This window comes from Zea mays, chromosome 4 (assembly GCF_902167145.1).
Source record: "Zea mays cultivar B73 chromosome 4, Zm-B73-REFERENCE-NAM-5.0, whole genome shotgun sequence".
NCBI classification, from domain to species: domain Eukaryota; kingdom Viridiplantae; phylum Streptophyta; class Magnoliopsida; order Poales; family Poaceae; genus Zea; species Zea mays.
Window position 1 is genome coordinate 247,215,845 of NC_050099.1, and position 19,373 is coordinate 247,235,217.

The window sequence follows — 19,373 nt, forward strand, 5'->3', positions numbered from 1 at the left end:
GCGGGTCATTTTGCCAAGGATTGTCCTGATCGAGCGGATCGCCGTGGCAAAAAGGGCAATGTCAACACAGTGATCGCTAGCAATGAGGAAGACAAAGGGTATGGTAATCTACCTTTCATCTTCTCAGTATTTCAATCACCTAGTTGGTGGCTTGATACTGGTGCTAATGTTCATGTGTGTTCTGACATTAACTTGTTCTCTTCTTATCAGGGCGCCCGGGATTCTTCCGTGCTAATGGGGAATGGGTCACATGCTTCTGTTCATGGCACTGGCACGGTGGATCTGAAGTTTACTTCGGGAAAGATCGTGCAGCTGAAGAACGTGCATCATGTCCCTTCTATACACAAGAATCTCGTTAGCGGAACCCTTCTATGTAGAGATGGGTTCAAGGTAGTTTTGGAGTCTAATAAATTAGTTGTGTCCAAGTCTGGACAATTTATTGGTAAAGGCTATGATTGCGGAGGCTTGTTCCGCTTTTCTTTGTTAGATTTCAATAATAAGTCTGTGAACCATATTTGTGCTAATGTTGATGATCTTGCGAGTATTTGGCATTCTCGTTTGTGTCATATTAATTTTGGCTCTATGTCTCGGCTTGCAACCATGAGTTTAATTCCGAATATCACCATAGTCAAAGGTTCTAAGTGCCATAGTTGTGTGCAGTCGAAGCAACCTCGAAAGCCTCATAAGGCTGCTGAGGAGAGACACTTGGCACCGCTAGAACTCATACATTCTGATCTTTGTGAGATGAATGGTGTGTTGACAAAAGGTGGTAAGAGATACTTCATGACATTGATTGATGATGCGTCTAGATTTTGCTATGTATACTTGCTTAAAACTAAAGATGAGGCTTTAGACTACTTTAAAATCTATAAGGCTGAGGTTGAAAACCAACTAGAGAGAAAGATCAAACGTCTTAGATTAGATCGTGGTGGTGAGTTCTTTCCCAAAGTCTTTGACGATTTCTGTGCAGAACATGGCATTATTCATGAGAGGACTCCTCCCTATTCACCCGAGTCAAACGGGATTGCTGAAAGGAAAAACCGTACGTTGACTGACCTGGTGAATGCCATGTTAGACACTTGTGGTTTATCTAAGGCATGGTGGGGGGAGGCAGTCCTGACTTCATGTCATGTTCTGAATAGAATTCCTATGGGCAAAGAAGAGAAAACCCCTTATGAGAAGTGGGTTGGGAGAAAACCATCACTTTCATACTTGCGCACTTGGGGGTGCATGGCGAAAGTCAATGTACCAATTAATAAAAAGTGCAAGCTTGGTCCAAGGACAGTGGATTGTGTCTTTCTTGGATATGCTTCGTGTAGCATAGCTTATAGATTTTTAGTAGTTAAATCTGAAGTTCCTGATGTGTATGTTGATACTATTATGGAATCACGTGATGCTACTTTCTTTGAGCATATATTTCCAATGAAAGACATTCATAGCAATTCTAGATACTCTTCTGAGATAATTCCTGAACATAATACACCTATTGAGAGTTTTGAACAGCCACATGAAATTGTCCTAGAGGAGGATGACAATGATGCTCCTAAAAGGAGCAAGAGACAAAGCGTTGAAAAATCCTTTGGTAATGATTTCATTGTGTACCTTGTGGACGATACTCCTACTACCATTGCAGAAGCATTTGCATCTCCAGATGCAGATGATTGGAAAGAAGCAGTTCATAATGAGATGGACTCTATTCTTTCAAATGGTACGTGGGAAGTCACTGATCGACCCTATGGATGCAAACCCGTGGGTTGTAAGTGGGTGTTTAAAAAGAAGCTCAAGCCTGATGGTACAATTGAAAAGTACAAGGCTAGGCTTGTGGCTAAAGGCTATACTCAGAAAGAAGGAGAAGACTTCTTTGATACTTACTCACCTGTTGCTAGAATGACCACTATTCGAGTACTACTTTCTTTGGCTGCCTCGTATGGTCTCCTTGTTCATCAGATGGATGTAAAGACAGCTTTTCTTAATGGAGAGTTGGACGAGGAAATCTATATGGAACAGCCTGATGGATTTGTAGTAAAGGGTCAAGAAAGCAAGGTGTGCAAGTTATTGAAATCTTTGTATGGTCTGAAGCAAGCACCAAAGCAGTGGCATGAGAAGTTTGACACTACTCTAACGTCTGCAGGCTTTGCCATTAATGAGGCAGACAGGTGTGTATATTATCGCTGTGGTGGGGGCGAAGGAGTTATATTGTGCTTATATGTTGATGATATATTGATATTTGGCACAAACATTGATGTGATCAATGAAGTCAAGTCTTTTCTATCAAAGAGTTTTGATATGAAAGATCTGGGAGAAGCTGATGTGATTCTAAACATCAAGCTGATTAAGGCAGATGGTGGGATTACTCTCTCGCAATCTCACTATGTTGAAAAGGTTTTGAAGCGATTTGGCTTCTCTGAGTGCAAACCTTCTCCAACACCTTATGATCCCAGTGTGACACTGCGAAAGAACAAGAGAATTGGTTTAGACCAATTGAGATACTCTCAGATTGTCGGTTCACTCATGTATCTTGCTGGTGCAACAAGGCCCGATATTTCGTTTGCTGTGAGCAAATTGAGTAGGTTCATGTCAAACCCCGGGACTGATCATTGGCATGCACTTGAGCGGGTTATGCGCTACCTGCAAGGTACAATGAGTTATGGAATTCACTATTCTGGTCAGCATGCAGTACTTGAAGGATATAGTGATTCGAACTGGATATCTGATGCAGACGAGCTTTATGCCACCAGTGGTTATGTCTTTACTATTGGTGGAGGTGCGGTATCATGGAGGTCATGCAAGCAGACCATTTTGACGAGGTCAACCATGGAAGCCGAGCTAGCTGCACTTGACACAGCAACCGTTGAGGCAGAATGGTTGCGTGAACTCTTGATGGACTTGCCGGTGGTTGAGAAACCAATACCAGCTATCCTTATGAACTGTGACAATCAGACAGCGATCGCTAAAGTGACGAGTTCTAAGGATAATGGAAAGTCATCAAGACATGTCAAAAGACGATTGAAGTCTGTCAGAAAGTTGAGAAACTCCGGAGTTATAAGTGTGACTTATATTTCAACAGATAAAAATCTGGCAGATCCTTTTACCAAGGGACTACCACGTAATGTGATAGAAATCGCATCGAGAGAGATGGGTATGAGACCCGAATAAAGTTGCCATGGTGGAAACCCAGTCTATGTGATCGGAGATCCCGTGAATTAGGTCCTGGGAAGAACAAGCCATTGGTGAACTGAGGAGAGTAGCCTTTGACCCTCTCTAAGTAAAGATGCAATACTCTCAAATGCTGTAAGGCAGGTTGGCTTTGTGCCTTAATGTGTTCTGTTGGCTTGTATTAGCGAAGATGTTGTCCTGCAGAACATTCTTTGAAAGAACACACCTATATGAGTTAGACTGTCTAACGTCGCAGTCTATGAGATTTGGGTGATCTCTATAAACTTATGAAGAGACCTTGGAGTACGACGTATATGCTCCACCCGAGAAGGGGACTACTGGTAGCCAAGTACTGGTCATGACTTCAAGTGAAACCCATTCACGCAAAACTTGCAATTCAAGGCATAGTCCATTGTCCAAGTTGTGGGTTGGTGTAAGTTGGAGTTCTAGGCGGAAGTTCAACTTAACAGTCTCTGCTGAAAAACTAGTATATTAAACAGTAGTGAACAGTGGCGAAAACTGCAGATGGGCATTTGAGATCTGGTGGGGGATTGTTAGGATTTATGGGCTTGGCCCAATTAAGTTATTCAAATAAATCCCAGGAAAATCTCAAAAGCCCATATAAGTGGATGGCAAAGGGATAGGTGGAACCAATAGCACCATATTGCTAGCTCTTGTGGAGTAGAGCTAACTTAAATATGGAAGCCACACTCACTCACCAAGTCATGGATGAGAGGAGAGAGTGTGGAGAGCCACACGCGCGCGCGCGCTCGCTCGCCTCGCCTCGCCTGGCCTGGCCGGGGCGGGGCGAAGGGCGAAGGGCGCGGGCGCACGACATGCGCGTGAATGGTCCGCCGAAATCCGGCCCCTCGCCTTGCGGGGGCGCGGCTACCTTTTGCCGTTTGATTTTTTGGTTTCTTGGCTGTTACGCTTATCCTAACCGATCGCTATAAAATCTCAACTGATTGCGAGATTTTCGTGGGCGGATAAGCACGGGGGGTCGCGGACTCGGCCCTATAAAAGGAGCCCGGCAGCCAGCCTCCAAATTATCCCCAGATCCCAGTTAGCTTTCGCCTCTCTTCATAGCTGAGCCGCCTTTTAGTTCCCTTCGTCCCGACCGCAGAGGTGCATCTGCGATCAGGAGAGCAGGTCTCCGGAACCCTTCGTCTTCTAGATCCTGCACCGGGAGAGGACGAATAAGGTTTTTGGGAAGCGTCTTCACGCGACTGCTCGTGATCTTCTGACATCGTCGACTCAGCTGATCCTGGCGCGCGCCAACAATCAGTAAGTCTAATCAGTACGCATCATCTGATTTGGCTTTTATTTCAGTTCTTCTGATTTGGTCATGATTTATATTCGGAATTTAATTTGGAATTTGTCTATTTTTTCAACATCTTCTAAGACGGTGCTAGTGCTAGACTCTGCACTATTCAGTAACTATTCAGAATTTTTGTTTAGTGATTCCAGCCATAACTATTCAGTAACAACATCGGAATGCCTATTATATATAAATGTTTCTAGATTTGCATAAGATACTTACAGTAGGTTCATTCATCCGTGCATATGTATCACGAGGGCCACCCAAACAAGCACCACAATTAGGACTTGCTGGTGTGTCACAACCAGCCTCCTCAAATACCTGGGAGCAAGTTTTGCCACCAGATCCTGGTACAGGGAGGCTATATACGTCCAACCACACCTGCGGGGATTTCACAACATTTCCAAATTATGAACATGTCTACACGGTCATCACATTGGATTTTTTTTAAAATTTTAAATAAAACCTTTTGCGTGGCAGGGACAAGAAATGTGGGAACTTTAACCTTCTTTCCCTGGATTAAGAAAAAAAAGTTTCAAGTAAGCCAAGTAGCCATGGGATAGGAGGTCTGAAAGATGACAGGTACATACACCATGATCTGATTCAGGATTCTTACCGAGGCTAAGAACACCTTTGCAGCAGCAAGGAAATCCTCGGTCTTACCACCAGTGCAAGAACCAAGGTAGCGTTTGGTTCAAATATTTGTAACGTAATGGATAAGTGATAACGTTAAATCATGTTTGTTTTAGTCCAACCGTAATCAGATACCATACTAAAAATTGATACCGGACTATTCAAACTTGTTACCGCCAGTAATCGAATGGAAACCATTAACATTACCCTTTACGTTACATTTCATGAACCAAACAACACCCAATATAGACTCGGTCGATCTTCACATCTTTGCATTCTCTTGCTGGAGCACGGTTGTCAGGCGAATGTGGCTGCAGGTCCAAGACAGGTATTCCTTTGTTTTTATAGGAAAACCAACAAAAGATGTCGATTGCAGAAAATAATGCGCCAACAAACCTTGGCAACTACTGGCTCCAGTTTTGATACATCAAACCGGTAGTCGCTAAAAAATCTGGAGAAAAAAAGGCAATCAAATAAAAATAAGCAATAAAACATATGCATGCTATATCAGATGATCACATAGAGACTACATAGTCAAATGTCTGGAAAGAAAGAATTAGACAACAAATTGTATTTCTTGTATGTGCTCACTTTTAAAGACGAGAGATAAGAGAACATGGAAAAACCAGTGTTGCATCTTTTATTCATTTACTTTCAAAGTTCGATGTGTCTAACAAGGACTCATGATCTGTAAAGCAAATATCTTTAGAACTGAAAACATGCACATAGATGCATACATAACATGAGCTAAAGGTCATGAAAACCCAGGACAGCCTATAGATACCTGGCTTGAGCATCACTGTAGACAGGTTCATAATCGACTGATGTCTTACCCTGCAGTATACCAACACAACGGCAATGACGTCAGAATTATCGTACAAACTAAATAGTAGAAGCTCATTTTTGCAAATTGGTCTTAGTACAAGAGCACTCTCTATCTCAAAGTTATTGGAACGTTATGAAAGAAAAGCACATTGGCCCAACTTTATTATGAGCATTTCAAGGGACTACTTTTGTACCTCAAGGTATTTAAATGTAGTTTCATCAGCAGGCACAACACCGTTCTTTCCACCAGCTTCAATAACCATGTTGCATAGTGTCATACGCTCTTCCATCTAGCAAATATGCGAAAAGGACTAAGTTCAAGGTTATGCAAGTGTGGCAATTAACTAAGATAATCTTGAGCCAGAAACACACGGTTAGACTTTCTACAGTTGATCCAACAAACTCCATTGATTTGTAGGTTGCACCAGATACTGAAATCTCACCAATAATCTGTAAGTAGCAATTAACAAGAATAATAAGTCCCGATTACATGGTAGATCCTAAGAAAGGAACAAATGTAGCACAGCTTATAAGCATCAGTGTTTCCGATTCCAGTTGCAAACTGACCAAAGGCTCCAGCATTGCATGTATGAGAATCAGTGCCCAAGAGAACCTAACAGAAATTGGAGCAGGTTAATTAACGCCACCCAATATGTCCAATCACAGGCGAGCTGTAGCTGAAAGACTCGGCAAGGTACCTCGCCTGGTCGGCAGTGGCAGACGCCTTTGTAGCTCCGAAATCGCTGCCTGAGGTCCTTGATGTCATAGAAGTACTTGACGTTCTGCTCCGCACAGAAGTCCCTGAGGATGTCGACGTTGCGGTTGGCGCGGTCGTCGCTGGTGAAGATGTAGTGGTCCGGGATGACGACGAGCTTCTCGCGGTCCCAGACCCTGGCGCCGAACTCCTTCTTGAAGATGTCCAAGGAATGAATCAATGCAGATCTATCTATAACAAATAGATTGGAAAGGAATCTTCAGATCTATCTATAACAAATAGATTGGAAAAGAATCTGTTACCGCGAAAAATAGAAGTAATTAGATGATAATTATTAGGACACCGTCACCCCTAGGCCTTATAAATAACCAGAACCAGAAGCATCGATCCCCGAACACCTTCACGCACGCACGAACGACTCCGCCCCCATCCACCCAGAGCTGATCGTCGTCGATCATATCCATCCATCCATCGGCAGCAAGTACATCTCGACGAGCGACATGGCTTCCAACGACAACGATCGCCGCCCCACCGACGACAAGGCTTCCATCGCCCTCCTGCGTCGCATCCGTGCCGGAGAGCACGTGGATTTCGTCCATGGCGTGGACGTGTGCGATGCTGCTCCAGAGATTCTCGTCGCGAACCTGGAACCGGTGCCGGGCTATAGCAGCGTCTGGTACCTCTACTGTGCCAAGAAATATACGAACAAGCGAGGCCAGCTCAGCGGGTACCGGGAGCGCGCCATCACCGGTGGTGGCGGCGCGTCCTGGCACCCGGAGATAGGCCGCAAGAACGTCCAGGGATCCGGTGGCGGCACGTTCTGCACCTTCACCTACGGTCGCAAGCACAAGACGGAGGAGCGCTCCACTAGATCGGTCGTCGTCGTCAATAGACTGGGCTGGAAGATGGTAGAGTACGATGACTTGGCCGAGGCCGACGCCGCCAGCAACTACGTGCTCTGCAAAGTGTATCGAACGGCTCTCGCGAAAGGGAAGTCATCGTTGCCGTCCTCCTCCTCCTCCGGCCAGAACGAGAATGCCTCCTCGTCCTCGTCCAAGCCGCCGACGGCCAAGAAGAGGAAGGCCTGTGGCGGTGACCACCCCGAGGCTGCGCCAGCCAGCAAGTTGATCCAGCAGCATGCGCAGCAAGTCGAAGAGAAGGCCTGTGGCGGTGACCACCCCGAGGCGGCGCCAGCCAGCAAGTTGATCCAGCAGCAGCAAGTCGAAGAGTTAAACGTCGAAGACTACGATATAGACATCATGGAGATGTTACCAGACGTGTTATCAGGCGAGCCGGTGCCGGAGCTAGGAATGCAGCAGCCAACCGACGCCAGGACGGAGCACGACGGCCGGTTCAACATCGTCGAAGAGTTAAAGATGTTGCCAGACGAGCCGGTGGCGGAGCCGGGAATACAACAGCCTACCGACGCCGAGACGGAGCACGACGTCCGGTTCAAGGTCTGCTGCTCGTCAGAGCACGGGCACGGTAGCGGCTCTAGCTTCAGCATGAGCATCGAAGAAGAGTTAAACGTCGACGACTATGACATAGACATCATGGAGATGATGCCAGACGTGTTATCAGGCGAGCCGGTGCCGGAGCCAGGAATGCAGCAGCCAACCGACGCCAGGACGGAGCACGATGGCCGGTTCAACATCGTCGAAGAGTTAAAGATGTTGCCAGACGAGCCGGTGGCGGAGCCGGGAATACAACAGCCTACCGACGCCGAGACGGAGCACAACGTCCGGTTCAAGGTCTGCTGCTCGTCGTCAGAGCACGGGCACGGCAGCGGCTCTAGCTTCAGCATCAACATCGAAGAAGAGTTAAACGTCGACGACTATGACATAGACATCATGGAGATGATGCCAGACGAGCCGGACCACCCGGAAGCGACGCCAGCCAGCTTGATCCAGCAGCAAGAAGCAGATGTGCAACAGCACGGGCACAAGCACGGCGTTGGCTTCCACTTCGAGGGAATGCAACAGCCAACTAATGTCGCCGAGCCGGAGCACGACGACAGCCGATCCATCCATCCTATGTCTGGTGATCCGTTGTTGGCTGCCCAAGTCAGCTTCGACTTCGAGGGAATGCAGCAGCCAACTATAGTCGCCGAGTCGGAGCATGACGACGGCCGGTCCGTCCATCCACTGTCTGGTGGTCCGGTGTTGGCCGACCAAGTCAGCTTCGACTTCGAGGGAATGCAGCAGCCAACTACAGTCGTCGAGCCAGAGCACGACGACGACTGGTCCATGTCCATCCAGCTACCGAGAATGTGCAGCCAGTGGCGGAGCCAAAAATTTTTAGAAGCCTGGGCAATTTTAAAAGATCATATGATGTAAAAAAATAATACATATACTATAAAGTAGTTAAAGAATTGCTTACATGTATATAATGTGCTAGTCTCGTATAACACGAGGTAGACTCATTTTTTGAGTCTTTATACTTTGAAAGCGTCGTGTTATGGTAGAAGTATCAAGTGCTTTGAATAATTCCCGCTCTGTGTAACACACCATCAAGTGATTGAACCATTCATCTGAATCCTGTTGCGCAGTTTGTTCTTAATTATTTTCATTGCAGAGAAGGCTCTTTCAACTGATGAAGTTGAAACTGGCAGTATTAATGACAACTCAATGTAATACTCAAATTGTAAATCATATAACAAGAGAATATTTCCTTTACCTGTATGTGTGTACCATCTCTAATTACTATCACATGTGAATAAACACCATCAAAAAGGGGATTAAATAACCAATAACACATAAATTAATATGTGCATCATGCTGAGTTTTATTTAATTGTGCATTAGGATGGAGTTTTGCTTGTTTGTGCACTTGATAATAAAATAATAATAAGAGAAATATAACAATGAGAGGGAAATTTGAATTTGATCCAAAAGTGCAATTTAGGGAATTGAGAACAATATAAATAAAGTGGGAGATAAATATTATATAGCACAAAATAAATTTGGTAAATGATATTTTATCCATAATAGTGTCTAAATTTGGGTATTTATGTTTAGTACCAAATTTGGATTTAAATCTGAAATCAAAGAAATAGAGAAAAGTTAGGGAAAGAAAACCAGAAAAGAAAAGAAAACGAAGAACACTTCCGCTAGGCCAAAATCCTAGAAATTTGGCCCACTTTCCCCATGCGCGCAGCAGCCCACTGGGAGATTAGGGCGCTGACACCGCGGCCCAACTTGTCACCCTCGTGCGCCTTACTTCTCTGCGTGATGAACCACTGCCACAATGGACCCGCCCGCCAGCCTCGTCTCGCGCCCCGCTCGTGGCATCTCTGACAGGAGGGACCAAGCGGTCGGCGCCTCACCAAATCTACGCGGCGGGTGGCGAAGTGACGCTGACGTGTGGGGCCGAAGCGTCGGATAGCTCGTCAACCTCCTCGCCGAACCCCGTGGGCGTCGTTGCGAATTTGACGGCGTCGTGGCGTTGAATTCAAGCCAGTCCCAGTGCGCCCATAAGAGCCGGCCGCAACCTCTCTCCTCCTCAATTTCACGTGCGCCGCCATCCACCCCATCCGTTGGTCCTTCGTCGCGGGCAGTGAAGGCAATGGTGACCGGTCGCCGTGGTTGACTCCGGGAATTACAGCTCCCGAGCCCCAATTCGTAGCAGGGGTGTGATCCCTGGTGTTCGTCACGCGTTTCCCCGCCACAATTGGTGCGTTGATTGGGATCACCGGGCAACGAATTGCTCACCGTCGTCGTAGACCCGCAGATTTCCGCCGTGTGCCGCAGGCAGCCGCGTCCCCGCCTTCTCTCTCGGTATGACCCTCTCCCATAGCCTCGCGTTGTTTCAATCATCATGTATCAACAGAATTCTGGTAGAATAGTGGGCTGGGGTGCTATGAATTGCTCGCCGGAGTGTTGTGCCGCCATGGCCGCCGGCGAGTGCAGCGCCGCCTCGGGTGAGTATCGGGGTTGACTGGGGTCGTCCGATCCTTCTCGGTCGGCTGCGATTAGAAGTCAGGAAAACCCTTCGCTTCATTGAATCTTGACCATAGGTTGCAGATCGTCCAGTAGAGATTGGAGCCTGGCGTGGCGTGTTGTATGCCATCGATCTCGGATCCGTCGGTCAGGGTAGTGCGCGGCTGAGTCTAGCGCCTGATTTTAATCTGGTGCGTACATCTAAGATCGGGCGGACGATATTAAACGATACCCCTTCGACCGTAGGTTTTGTAAAAGAGACCCTAACCTCTCCGGAAATCAACCCGCAGTACTACAAATAGTGCTCTGTGTCTACAGATTGTTTTACCCCGAGGCCCCTGAGTTCCCTGTAAATAGTGCGCCCAGTCCAGAATTTATTTAAAGGAATAAATGAAATAGTAAATGCATTTTTTAACACAAAAACAATTGCTAGAACTTGTAAAATTCATAGAAAATTCATTTTTAATCCTGTCGGGGACCATAATTAGGGGTACCCCCAAGACTCCTAATCTCAGCTGGTAACCCCCATCAGCACAAAGCTGCAAAGGCCTGATGGGTGCGATTAAGTCAAGGATTGGTCCACTCAAGGGACACGATCTCGCCTCGCCCGAGCCCAGCCTCGGGCAAGGGCAGCCGACCCCGGAGGATTTACGTCTCGCCCAAGGACCCCCTCCAGCGGCGGACACACCTTCGGCTCGCCCGAGGCCCAGCCTTCGCCAAGAAGCAACCTTGGCCAAGTCGCCACGCCAACCGACCGTATCACAGGAGCATTTAATGCAAAGGTGGCCTGACACCTTATCCTGACGCGCGCCCTTCAGTCAACAGAGCCGAAGTGACCGCAATCACTTCGCCGCTCCACTGACCGGCCTGACAAGAGGACAGCGCCGCCTGCGCCGCTCCGACTGCTGTGCCACTCAACAGAGTGAGGCTGACAGCAGCCAAGTTCGGCCTCGGGCGCCATAGGAAACTCCGCCTCGCCCGACCCAGGGCTCAGACTCGGGCTCAGCCCCGGAAGACGACGAACTCCGCATCGCCCGACCCCAGGGCTCGAACTCAGGCTCAGCCCCGGAAGACGACGAACTCCGCATCGCCCGACCCCAGGGCTCGGACTCGGGCTCAGCCCCGGAAGACGATGAACTCCGCATCGCCCGACCCCAGGGCTCGGACTCGGGCTCAGCCCCGGAAGACGACGAACTCCGCTTCGCCCGACCCCAGGGCTCGGACTCAGCCCTGGCCTCAGCCGACGGTCTCCGCCTCGCCCGACCCAGGGGCTCAGACTCGACCTCAGCCTTGGAAGACAGACTCGACCTCGACCTCGGAGGAGCCTCCACCTCGCCCAAACCAGGGCTCGGACCGACCACATCACAGGAGGCGCCATCATTACCCTACCTCAAGCTAACTCAGGCTACGGGGAACAAGACCGGCGTCCCATCTGGCTCGCCCCGGTAAACAAGTAATGATGGCGCCCCGCATGCTCTATGACGACAGCGGCTCTCAGCCCCCTTACGGAAGCAAGGGGACGTCAGCAAGGACTCGACAGCCCCGACAGCTGTCCTTCCGCCAGGCTCCAGCGCTCCTCCGACGGCCACGACACCACGCGAACCGGGTGCCAAAACCTCTCCGGCTGCCACGATGGCATGTACTTAGGGCACTAGCTCTCCTCCGCTAGACACATTAGCACACTGCTACACCCCCCATTGTACACCTGGATCCTTTCCTTACGCCTATAAAAGGAAGGTCCAGGGCCCTCTTACAGAGGGTTGGCCGCGCGGGGAAGGACGGGACGGCGCTCGCGTAAGGCCGCTCGCTCCCTCCCGCGTGGACGCTTGTAACCCCCTACTGCAAGCGCACCCGACCTGGGCGCGGGACAAACACGAAGGCCGCGGGTTTCCCCTTTTACGCCTGCCTCCCTCCGGCTTCTTCCCCCCTTCGCGCTCCGTCTCGCGCCGACCCATCTGGGCTGGGGCACGCGGCGACAATTTACTCGTCGGTCCAGGGACCCCCTCGGGTTCGAAAGGCCGACAGTTGGCGCGCCAGGTAGGGGCCTGCTGCGTGTTGACGAACAGCTTCTTGTCAAGCTCCAGATGGGCAGTCTCCAGCAACCTCTCCAGCCCGGGACGGTGCTCCGTTTTGGGAGTCTTGAGTTCATGTCCCTCGACGGCAGCTACGACATGGTACTCCTTCCCCCGCCGTGCGACAGCGACAATGGTGGCCGACAGCCCGCCCGCCGGCGGTGGAATCGGCGACGTCTTCCCCGCGTGGTGGAAGAACAACATTCGAGCTCACCCCGCCCTCTCCCCCGCCGACGGAGGAGGAGGCAGGGCAACCAAGGCCAAGCAGGAGGCGGCACCTCGTCGGCTGTCGAGCGAGTCGACGGCGCCGGCGCCCCAACGGGGGGCACGTCGGGCATCGACCTCGCGTCTGAGACGAAGACGAGCGCCGTCTCCCCGCAACACGCCAACCCCAAGCAAACGGACGACGCCAGCACGCTCGCGAAGGACTTGCTGGGCATCACCCTCGTACCTAAGACGACGGTGCAGTCTGCCCCTGACGTGACTTCATCACCGCCCGTCGACCAAGAGGTACCGACCGATTCCCATCTCGTGCCTTTTGGATTCGGCCTCGACCCACCAAGCGACTTCACTTCGGTGGACGCTCTCATAGAGGCGGGTCCAAACCCTCTGGGGTATCGTATGCAGTCACCCTGGGACCGGCTGACGGCCGTCTCGACCTACGGGCCCTCGGGTTCCGAGGAAGATGACGAGCCTGACTTTAGTTGGGATTTCTCCGGACTTGGTAACCCCAGTGCCATGCGGGACTTCATGACCGCATGCGACTACTGCCTTTCCGACTGTTCCGACGGTAGCCGCAGCCTCGGTGACGAGGACTGCGGCCCAAGTCGTGAATGTTTCCACGTCGATCTAGGGGGTCCCGGCAAAAGCAACCCTCTTGGTATACCGGAGAACGGTGATCCCCCTAGGCCTGTGCCTCGTGTTGACATCCTTCGGGAGCTAGCTGTGGTCCCCGTCCCAGCGGGGGGTCCTGACCCACAGCTCGAGCAAATCCGCGAGATGCAGGCCAGGCTCGACGAGGGAGCAGGAACACTTGAGTCGTTCCGCCGGGACATTGGGCAGGAATGGGCGGGCCAACATCCGGCCGGAGAAGTGCGTCATCTACCCCAGGGCATCCAACACCGCATCGCCGACGATGTCAAGGTAAGGCCGCCACCGGTTTCCAGTGGGGTCGGCCAGAACCTGGCTGCAGCGGCAATACTTCTCCGCGCGATGCCGGAGCCATCTACCACCGAGGGGCGGCGTATCCAGGGAGAGCTCAAGAATCTCCTGGAGGATGCCGCGGTCCGATGGGCCGAAAGCTCTGCCTCCCAAAGGCAGGGGTACCCCTCGGAACATCACGCCGCGACTTCCCGATTCATGCGGGAAGCCTCGGTCCACACCTGGCGCACGCGCAACACAGCGCCTACGGCCCCGGATCGCCTCGGCAACGAGCACCATCACCGCAATCGTCGAGCCCACCTCGACGAGAAGGTGCGTCGAGGCTACCACCCCAGGCGTGGGGGACGCTATGACAGCGGGGAGGATCGGAGTCCCTCGCCCGAACCACCCGGTCCACAGGCTTTCAGCCGGGCCATACGACGAGCGCCGTTCCCGACCCGGTTTCGAACCCCGACTACTATCACAAAGTACTCGGGGGAGACGAGACCGGAACTGTGGCTCGCGGACTATCGGCTGGCCTGCCACCTGGGTGGAACGGATGATGACAACCTCATCATCCGCAACCTCCCTCTGTTCCTCTCTGACACCGCTCGAGCTTGGCTGGAGCACCTGCCTCCGGGGCAGATCTCCAACTGGGACGACCTGGTCCAAGCCTTCGCCGGCAATTTCTAGGGCACGTACGTGCGCCCTGGAAACTCCTGGGATCTCCGAAGCTGCCGCCAGCAGCTGGGAGAGTCTCTCCGGGACTACATCCGGCGATTCTCGAAGCAGCGCACCGAGCTGCCCAACGTCACCGACTCGGATGTCATCGGCGCGTTCCTCGCCAGCACCACCTGCCGCGACCTGGTGAGCAAGCTGGGTCGCAAGACCCCCACCAGGGCGAGCGAGCTGATGGACATCGCCACCAAGTTCGCCTGTGGCCAGGAGGCGGTTGAGGCCATCTTCCGGAAGGACAAGCAGCCCCAGGGCCGCCTACCGGAAGATGTCCCCGAGGCGTCAACTCAGTGCGGCACCAAGAAGAAAGGCAAGAAGAAGTCGCAAGCGAAACGCGACGCCGCCGACGCGGACCTTGTCGCCGCCGCCGAGTACAAGAACCCTCGCAAACCTCCCGGAGGTGCCAATCTCTTCGACAAGATGCTCAAGGAGCCATGCCCCTATCATCAGGGGCCTGTCAAACACACCCTTGAGGAGTGCGCCATGCTTCGGCGCCACTTTCACAAGGCCGGGCCACCTGCGGAAGGTGGCAGGGCCTGCGACGACGATAAGAAGGAGGATCACAAGGCAGGAGAGTTCCCCGAGGTCCGCGACTACTTCATGATCTACGGTGGGCAAGTGGCGAACGCCTCGGCTCGGCACCGCAAGCAAGAGCGTCGGGAGGTCTGCTCGGTAAAGGTGGCGACGCCAGTCTACCTAGACTGGTCCGACAAGCCCATCACCTTCGACCGGGGCGACCATCCCGACCGTGTGCCGAGCCCGGGGAAATACCCGCTCGTTGTCGACCCCGTCATCGGCAACGTCAGGCTCACCAAGGTCCTCATGGACGGAGGCAGCAGCCTCAACATCATCTACACCGAGACCCTCAGGCTCCTGCGGATCGATCTGTCCTCGGTCCGGGCAGGCGCTGCGCCTTTTCACGGGATCATCCCCGGGAAGCGCGTCCAACCCCTCGGACAACTCGATCTACCCGTCTGCTTTGGGACACCCTCCAACTTCTGAAGGGAGACCCTCACGTTCGAAGTGGTCGGGTTTTGAGGAACCTACCACGCAATGCTGGGGAGGCCATGCTACGCTAAGTTCATGGTCGTCCCCAACTACACCTACCTCAAGGTCAAGATGCCAGGCCCCAACGGGGTCATCACCGTCGGCCCCACATACCGACACGCGTACGAATGCGACGTGGAGTGCGTGGAGTACGCCGAGGCCCTCGCCGAATCCGAGGCCCTCATCGCCGACCTGGAGAGCCTCTCTAAGGAGGCGCCAGACGTGAAGCGCCACACCGGCAACTTCGAGCCAGCGGAGACGGTTAAATCCGTCCCTCTCAACCCCAGCAGCGACGCCTCCAAGCAGATCTGAAAGTCGCCTAGAGGGGGGTGAATAGGGCGAAACTGAAATTCTCAAAAATAATCACAACTACAAGCCGGGTTAGCGTTAGAAATATAATTGAGTCCGCGAGAGAGGGTGCAAAACAAATCGCAAGCGAATAAGGATTGAGACACGTGGATTTGTTTTACCGAGGTTCGGTTCTCGCAAACCTACTCCCCGTTGAGGTGGTCACAAAGACCGGGTCTCTTTCAACCCTTTCCCTCTCTCAAACGATCCCTCAGACCGAGTGAGCTTTTCTTCTCAATCACTTGGAACACAAAGTTCCCACAAGGACCACCACAAGATTGGTGTCTCTTGCCTCAATTACAAGTGAGTTTGATCGCAATGAAGAATCAAAGAAAGAAGAAAGCAATCCAAGCGCAAGAGCTCGAAAGAACACAAGCAAATCTCTCTCACTAATCACTAAGGCGTTATGTGGAATTTGGAGAGGATTTGATCACTTGGGTGTGTCTAGAATTGAATGCTAGAGCTCTTGTAAGTGGTTGAGGTAGGAAGACTTGGATGACTTGAATGTGGGGTGGTTGGGGGTATTTATAGCCCCAACCACCAAACTAGCCGTTTGGTGGGGCTGTCTGTTGCATGGTGCACCGGACAGTCCGGTGCACATCGGACATGTCCGGTGTGCCAGCCACGTCACCAAGGCCGTTGGGTTCTGACCGTTGGAGCTCTGTCTTCTAGGCCCGCCTGGATGTCCGGTGGCACACCAGACATGCACTATAGAGTGTCCGGTGCACCAGCGCGCGCGTGCCTGACTTCTGCGCGCTTCTGGCGCGCATTAAATGCGCCTGCAGATGACCGTTGGCGTGAAGTAGCCGTTGCTCCGCTAGCTCACCGGACAGTCCGGTGCACACCGGACATGTCCGGTGAATTATAGCGGAGCAAATTCCCGAAGCAGGCGAGTTCCAGAGTCGCTCTTCCCTGGGGCACCGGACACTGTCCGGTGTACACCGGACAGTCCGGTGAATTATAGCGGAGCGCCTCTGGATTTTCCCGAAGGTGAGGAGTTCAGCGTGAAGTCCCCTGGTGCACCGGACACTGTCCGGTGATGCACCGGACACTGTCTGGTGGCACACCGGACAGTCCAGTGCGCCAAACCAGGGCACACTTCGGTTATCCCTTGCTCTTTTGTTGAACCCTGTTCTTGGTCTTTTTATTGGCTAAGTGTGAACCTTTAGCACCTATATTCTTATACACTAGAGCAAACTAGTTAGTCCAATTTATTTGTGTTGGGCAATTCAACCACCAAAATCATTTAGGAAATAGGTGTAAGCCTAATTCCCTTTCAATCTCCCCCTTTTTGGTGATTGATGCCAACACAAACCAAAGCAAATATAGAAGTGCATAATTGAACTAGCTTGCATAATGTAAGTGCAAAGGTTGCTTGGAATTGAGCCAATATAAATACTTATAAGATATGCATGGATTGTTTCTTTATTTCTAACATTTTGGACCACTCTTGCTCCACATGTTTTGTTTTTTGCAAATTCTTTTGTGAATCTTTTTCAAAGTTCTTTTGCAAAAAGTCAAAGGCAAATGAATAAGATTTTGCAAAGCATTTTCAAGATTTGAAATTTTCTCCCCCTGTTTCAAATGCTTTTCCTTTGACTAAACAAGACTCCAAAATTCTCCTCTTATTGTTCAAGAGGGTTTTGATATATCAATTTTGAAATGCTACTTTCTCCCCCTTTTGAATACAATAAGATGCCAATTTTAAATTTATTAATTGAGAATCATACCAATTGAAAAACTCTGTTTAAAATTAGGTGGTGGTGCGGTCCTTTTGCTTTGGGCTAATACTTTCTCTCCCTTTGGCATGAATCGCCAAAAACGGAGTCATTAGAGCCCGTAGAATTACTTTCTTCCTCTTTGGTCATAAATAAATGAGTTAAGATTATACCAAAGTAGAAGAGTGATCTCTCCCCAAAGATGGAGAGTTGCTCGGAGTGACGGCGAAGGATGAGTTACGGAGTGGAAGCCTTTGTCTTCGCCGAAGACTCCAATTCCCTTTCAATACACCTATGACTTGGTTTGAAATGGACTTGAGAACACATTAGTCATAGTAAATGAAAGAGACATGATCAAAGGTATATGAATGAGCTATTTGTGCAATTTTAACAAAAAAAGTTCCTAGAATCAAGAATATTTAGTTCATGCCTAAGTTTGTTAAAAGTTTGTTCATCAAGTGGCTTGGTAAAGATATCGGCTAATTGATCTTTAGTATTAATGTATGCAATCTCGATATCTCCCTTTTGTTGGTGATCCCTCAAAAAGTGATACCGAATGGCGATGTGTTTAGTGCGGCTATGCTCAACGGGATTATCCACCATGCGGATTGCACTCTCATTATCACATAGAAGAGGAACTTTGGTTAATTTGTAGCCATAGTCCCTAAGGGTTTGCCTCATCCAAAGTAGTTGCGCGCAACAATGGCCTGCGGCAATGTACTCGGCTTCGGCGATAGAAAGAGCTACAGAATTTTGCTTCTTTGAAGCCCAAGACACCAGGGATCTTCCCAAGAACTGGCAAGTCCCCGATGTGCTCTTCCTATTGATTTTACACCCCGCCCAATCGGCATCCGAATAACCAATCAAATCAAAAGTGGATCCCCTAGGATACCAAAGCCCAAACTTAGGAGTATAAGCCAAATATCTCAAGATTCGTTTTACGGCCGTAAGGTGAGCTTCCTTAGGGTCGGCTTGGAATCTTGCACACATGCATACGGAAAGCATAATATCCGGTCGAGATGCATATAAATAGAGTAAAGATCCAATCATCGACAGATATACTTTTTGATCCACGGACTTACCTTCCGTGTCGAGGTCGAGATGCCCATTGGTTCCCATGGGTGTCTTGATGGGTTTGGCATCCTTCATCCCAAACTTGCTTAGAATGTCTTGAGTATACTTCGTTTGGCTTAGGAAGGTGCCCTCTTGGAGTTGCTTTACTTGAAATCCTAAGAAATACTTCAACTCCCCCATCATAGACATCTCGAATTTTTGTGTCATGATCCTACTAAATTCTTCACATGTAGACTCGTTAGTAGACCCAAATATAATATCATCAACATAAATTTGGCATACAAACAAGTCATTTTCAAGTGTTTTGGTAAAGAGTGTAGGATCGGCCTTTCCGACTTTGAATCCATTTGAAATAAGGAAATCTCTAAGGCATTCATACCATGCTCTTGTGGCTTGCTTGAGCCCATAAAGCGCCTTAGAGAGCTTATACACATGGTTAGGGTACTCACTATCTTCAAAGCCGAGAGGTTGCTCAACATAGACTTCTTCCTTGATTGGTCCATTTAGGAAGGCACTCTTCACGTCCATTTGATAAAGCTTGAAGCCATGGTAAGTAGCATAGGCCAATAATATACGAATTGACTCAAGCCTAGCTACGGGTGCATAGGTTTCACCAAAATCCAAACCTTTGACTTGGGAGTATCCTTTGGCCACA

General features: G+C 50.3%; 1 protein-coding gene across 1 annotated transcript in view; it reads right to left on the reverse strand.

The window, feature by feature from the left end:
- The window catches only part of LOC103654943 (3-isopropylmalate dehydratase large subunit, chloroplastic), a 72,985-nt gene that overhangs the window by 2,112 nt on the left and 51,500 nt on the right, over positions 1 to 19,373 (reverse strand). The window contains exons 4-10 of the mRNA XM_008681747.2: positions 6,127 to 6,222; positions 5,892 to 5,941; positions 5,504 to 5,558; positions 5,348 to 5,418; positions 5,091 to 5,151; positions 4,941 to 4,988; positions 4,697 to 4,855 (exon numbers count right to left, since the gene is read on the reverse strand). Of these exons, the coding sequence (XP_008679969.2) occupies positions 4,697 to 4,855; positions 4,941 to 4,988; positions 5,091 to 5,151; positions 5,348 to 5,418; positions 5,504 to 5,558; positions 5,892 to 5,941; positions 6,127 to 6,222 (540 nt within the window). The remainder of the gene's footprint in view (positions 1 to 4,696; positions 4,856 to 4,940; positions 4,989 to 5,090; positions 5,152 to 5,347; positions 5,419 to 5,503; positions 5,559 to 5,891; positions 5,942 to 6,126; positions 6,223 to 19,373) is intronic.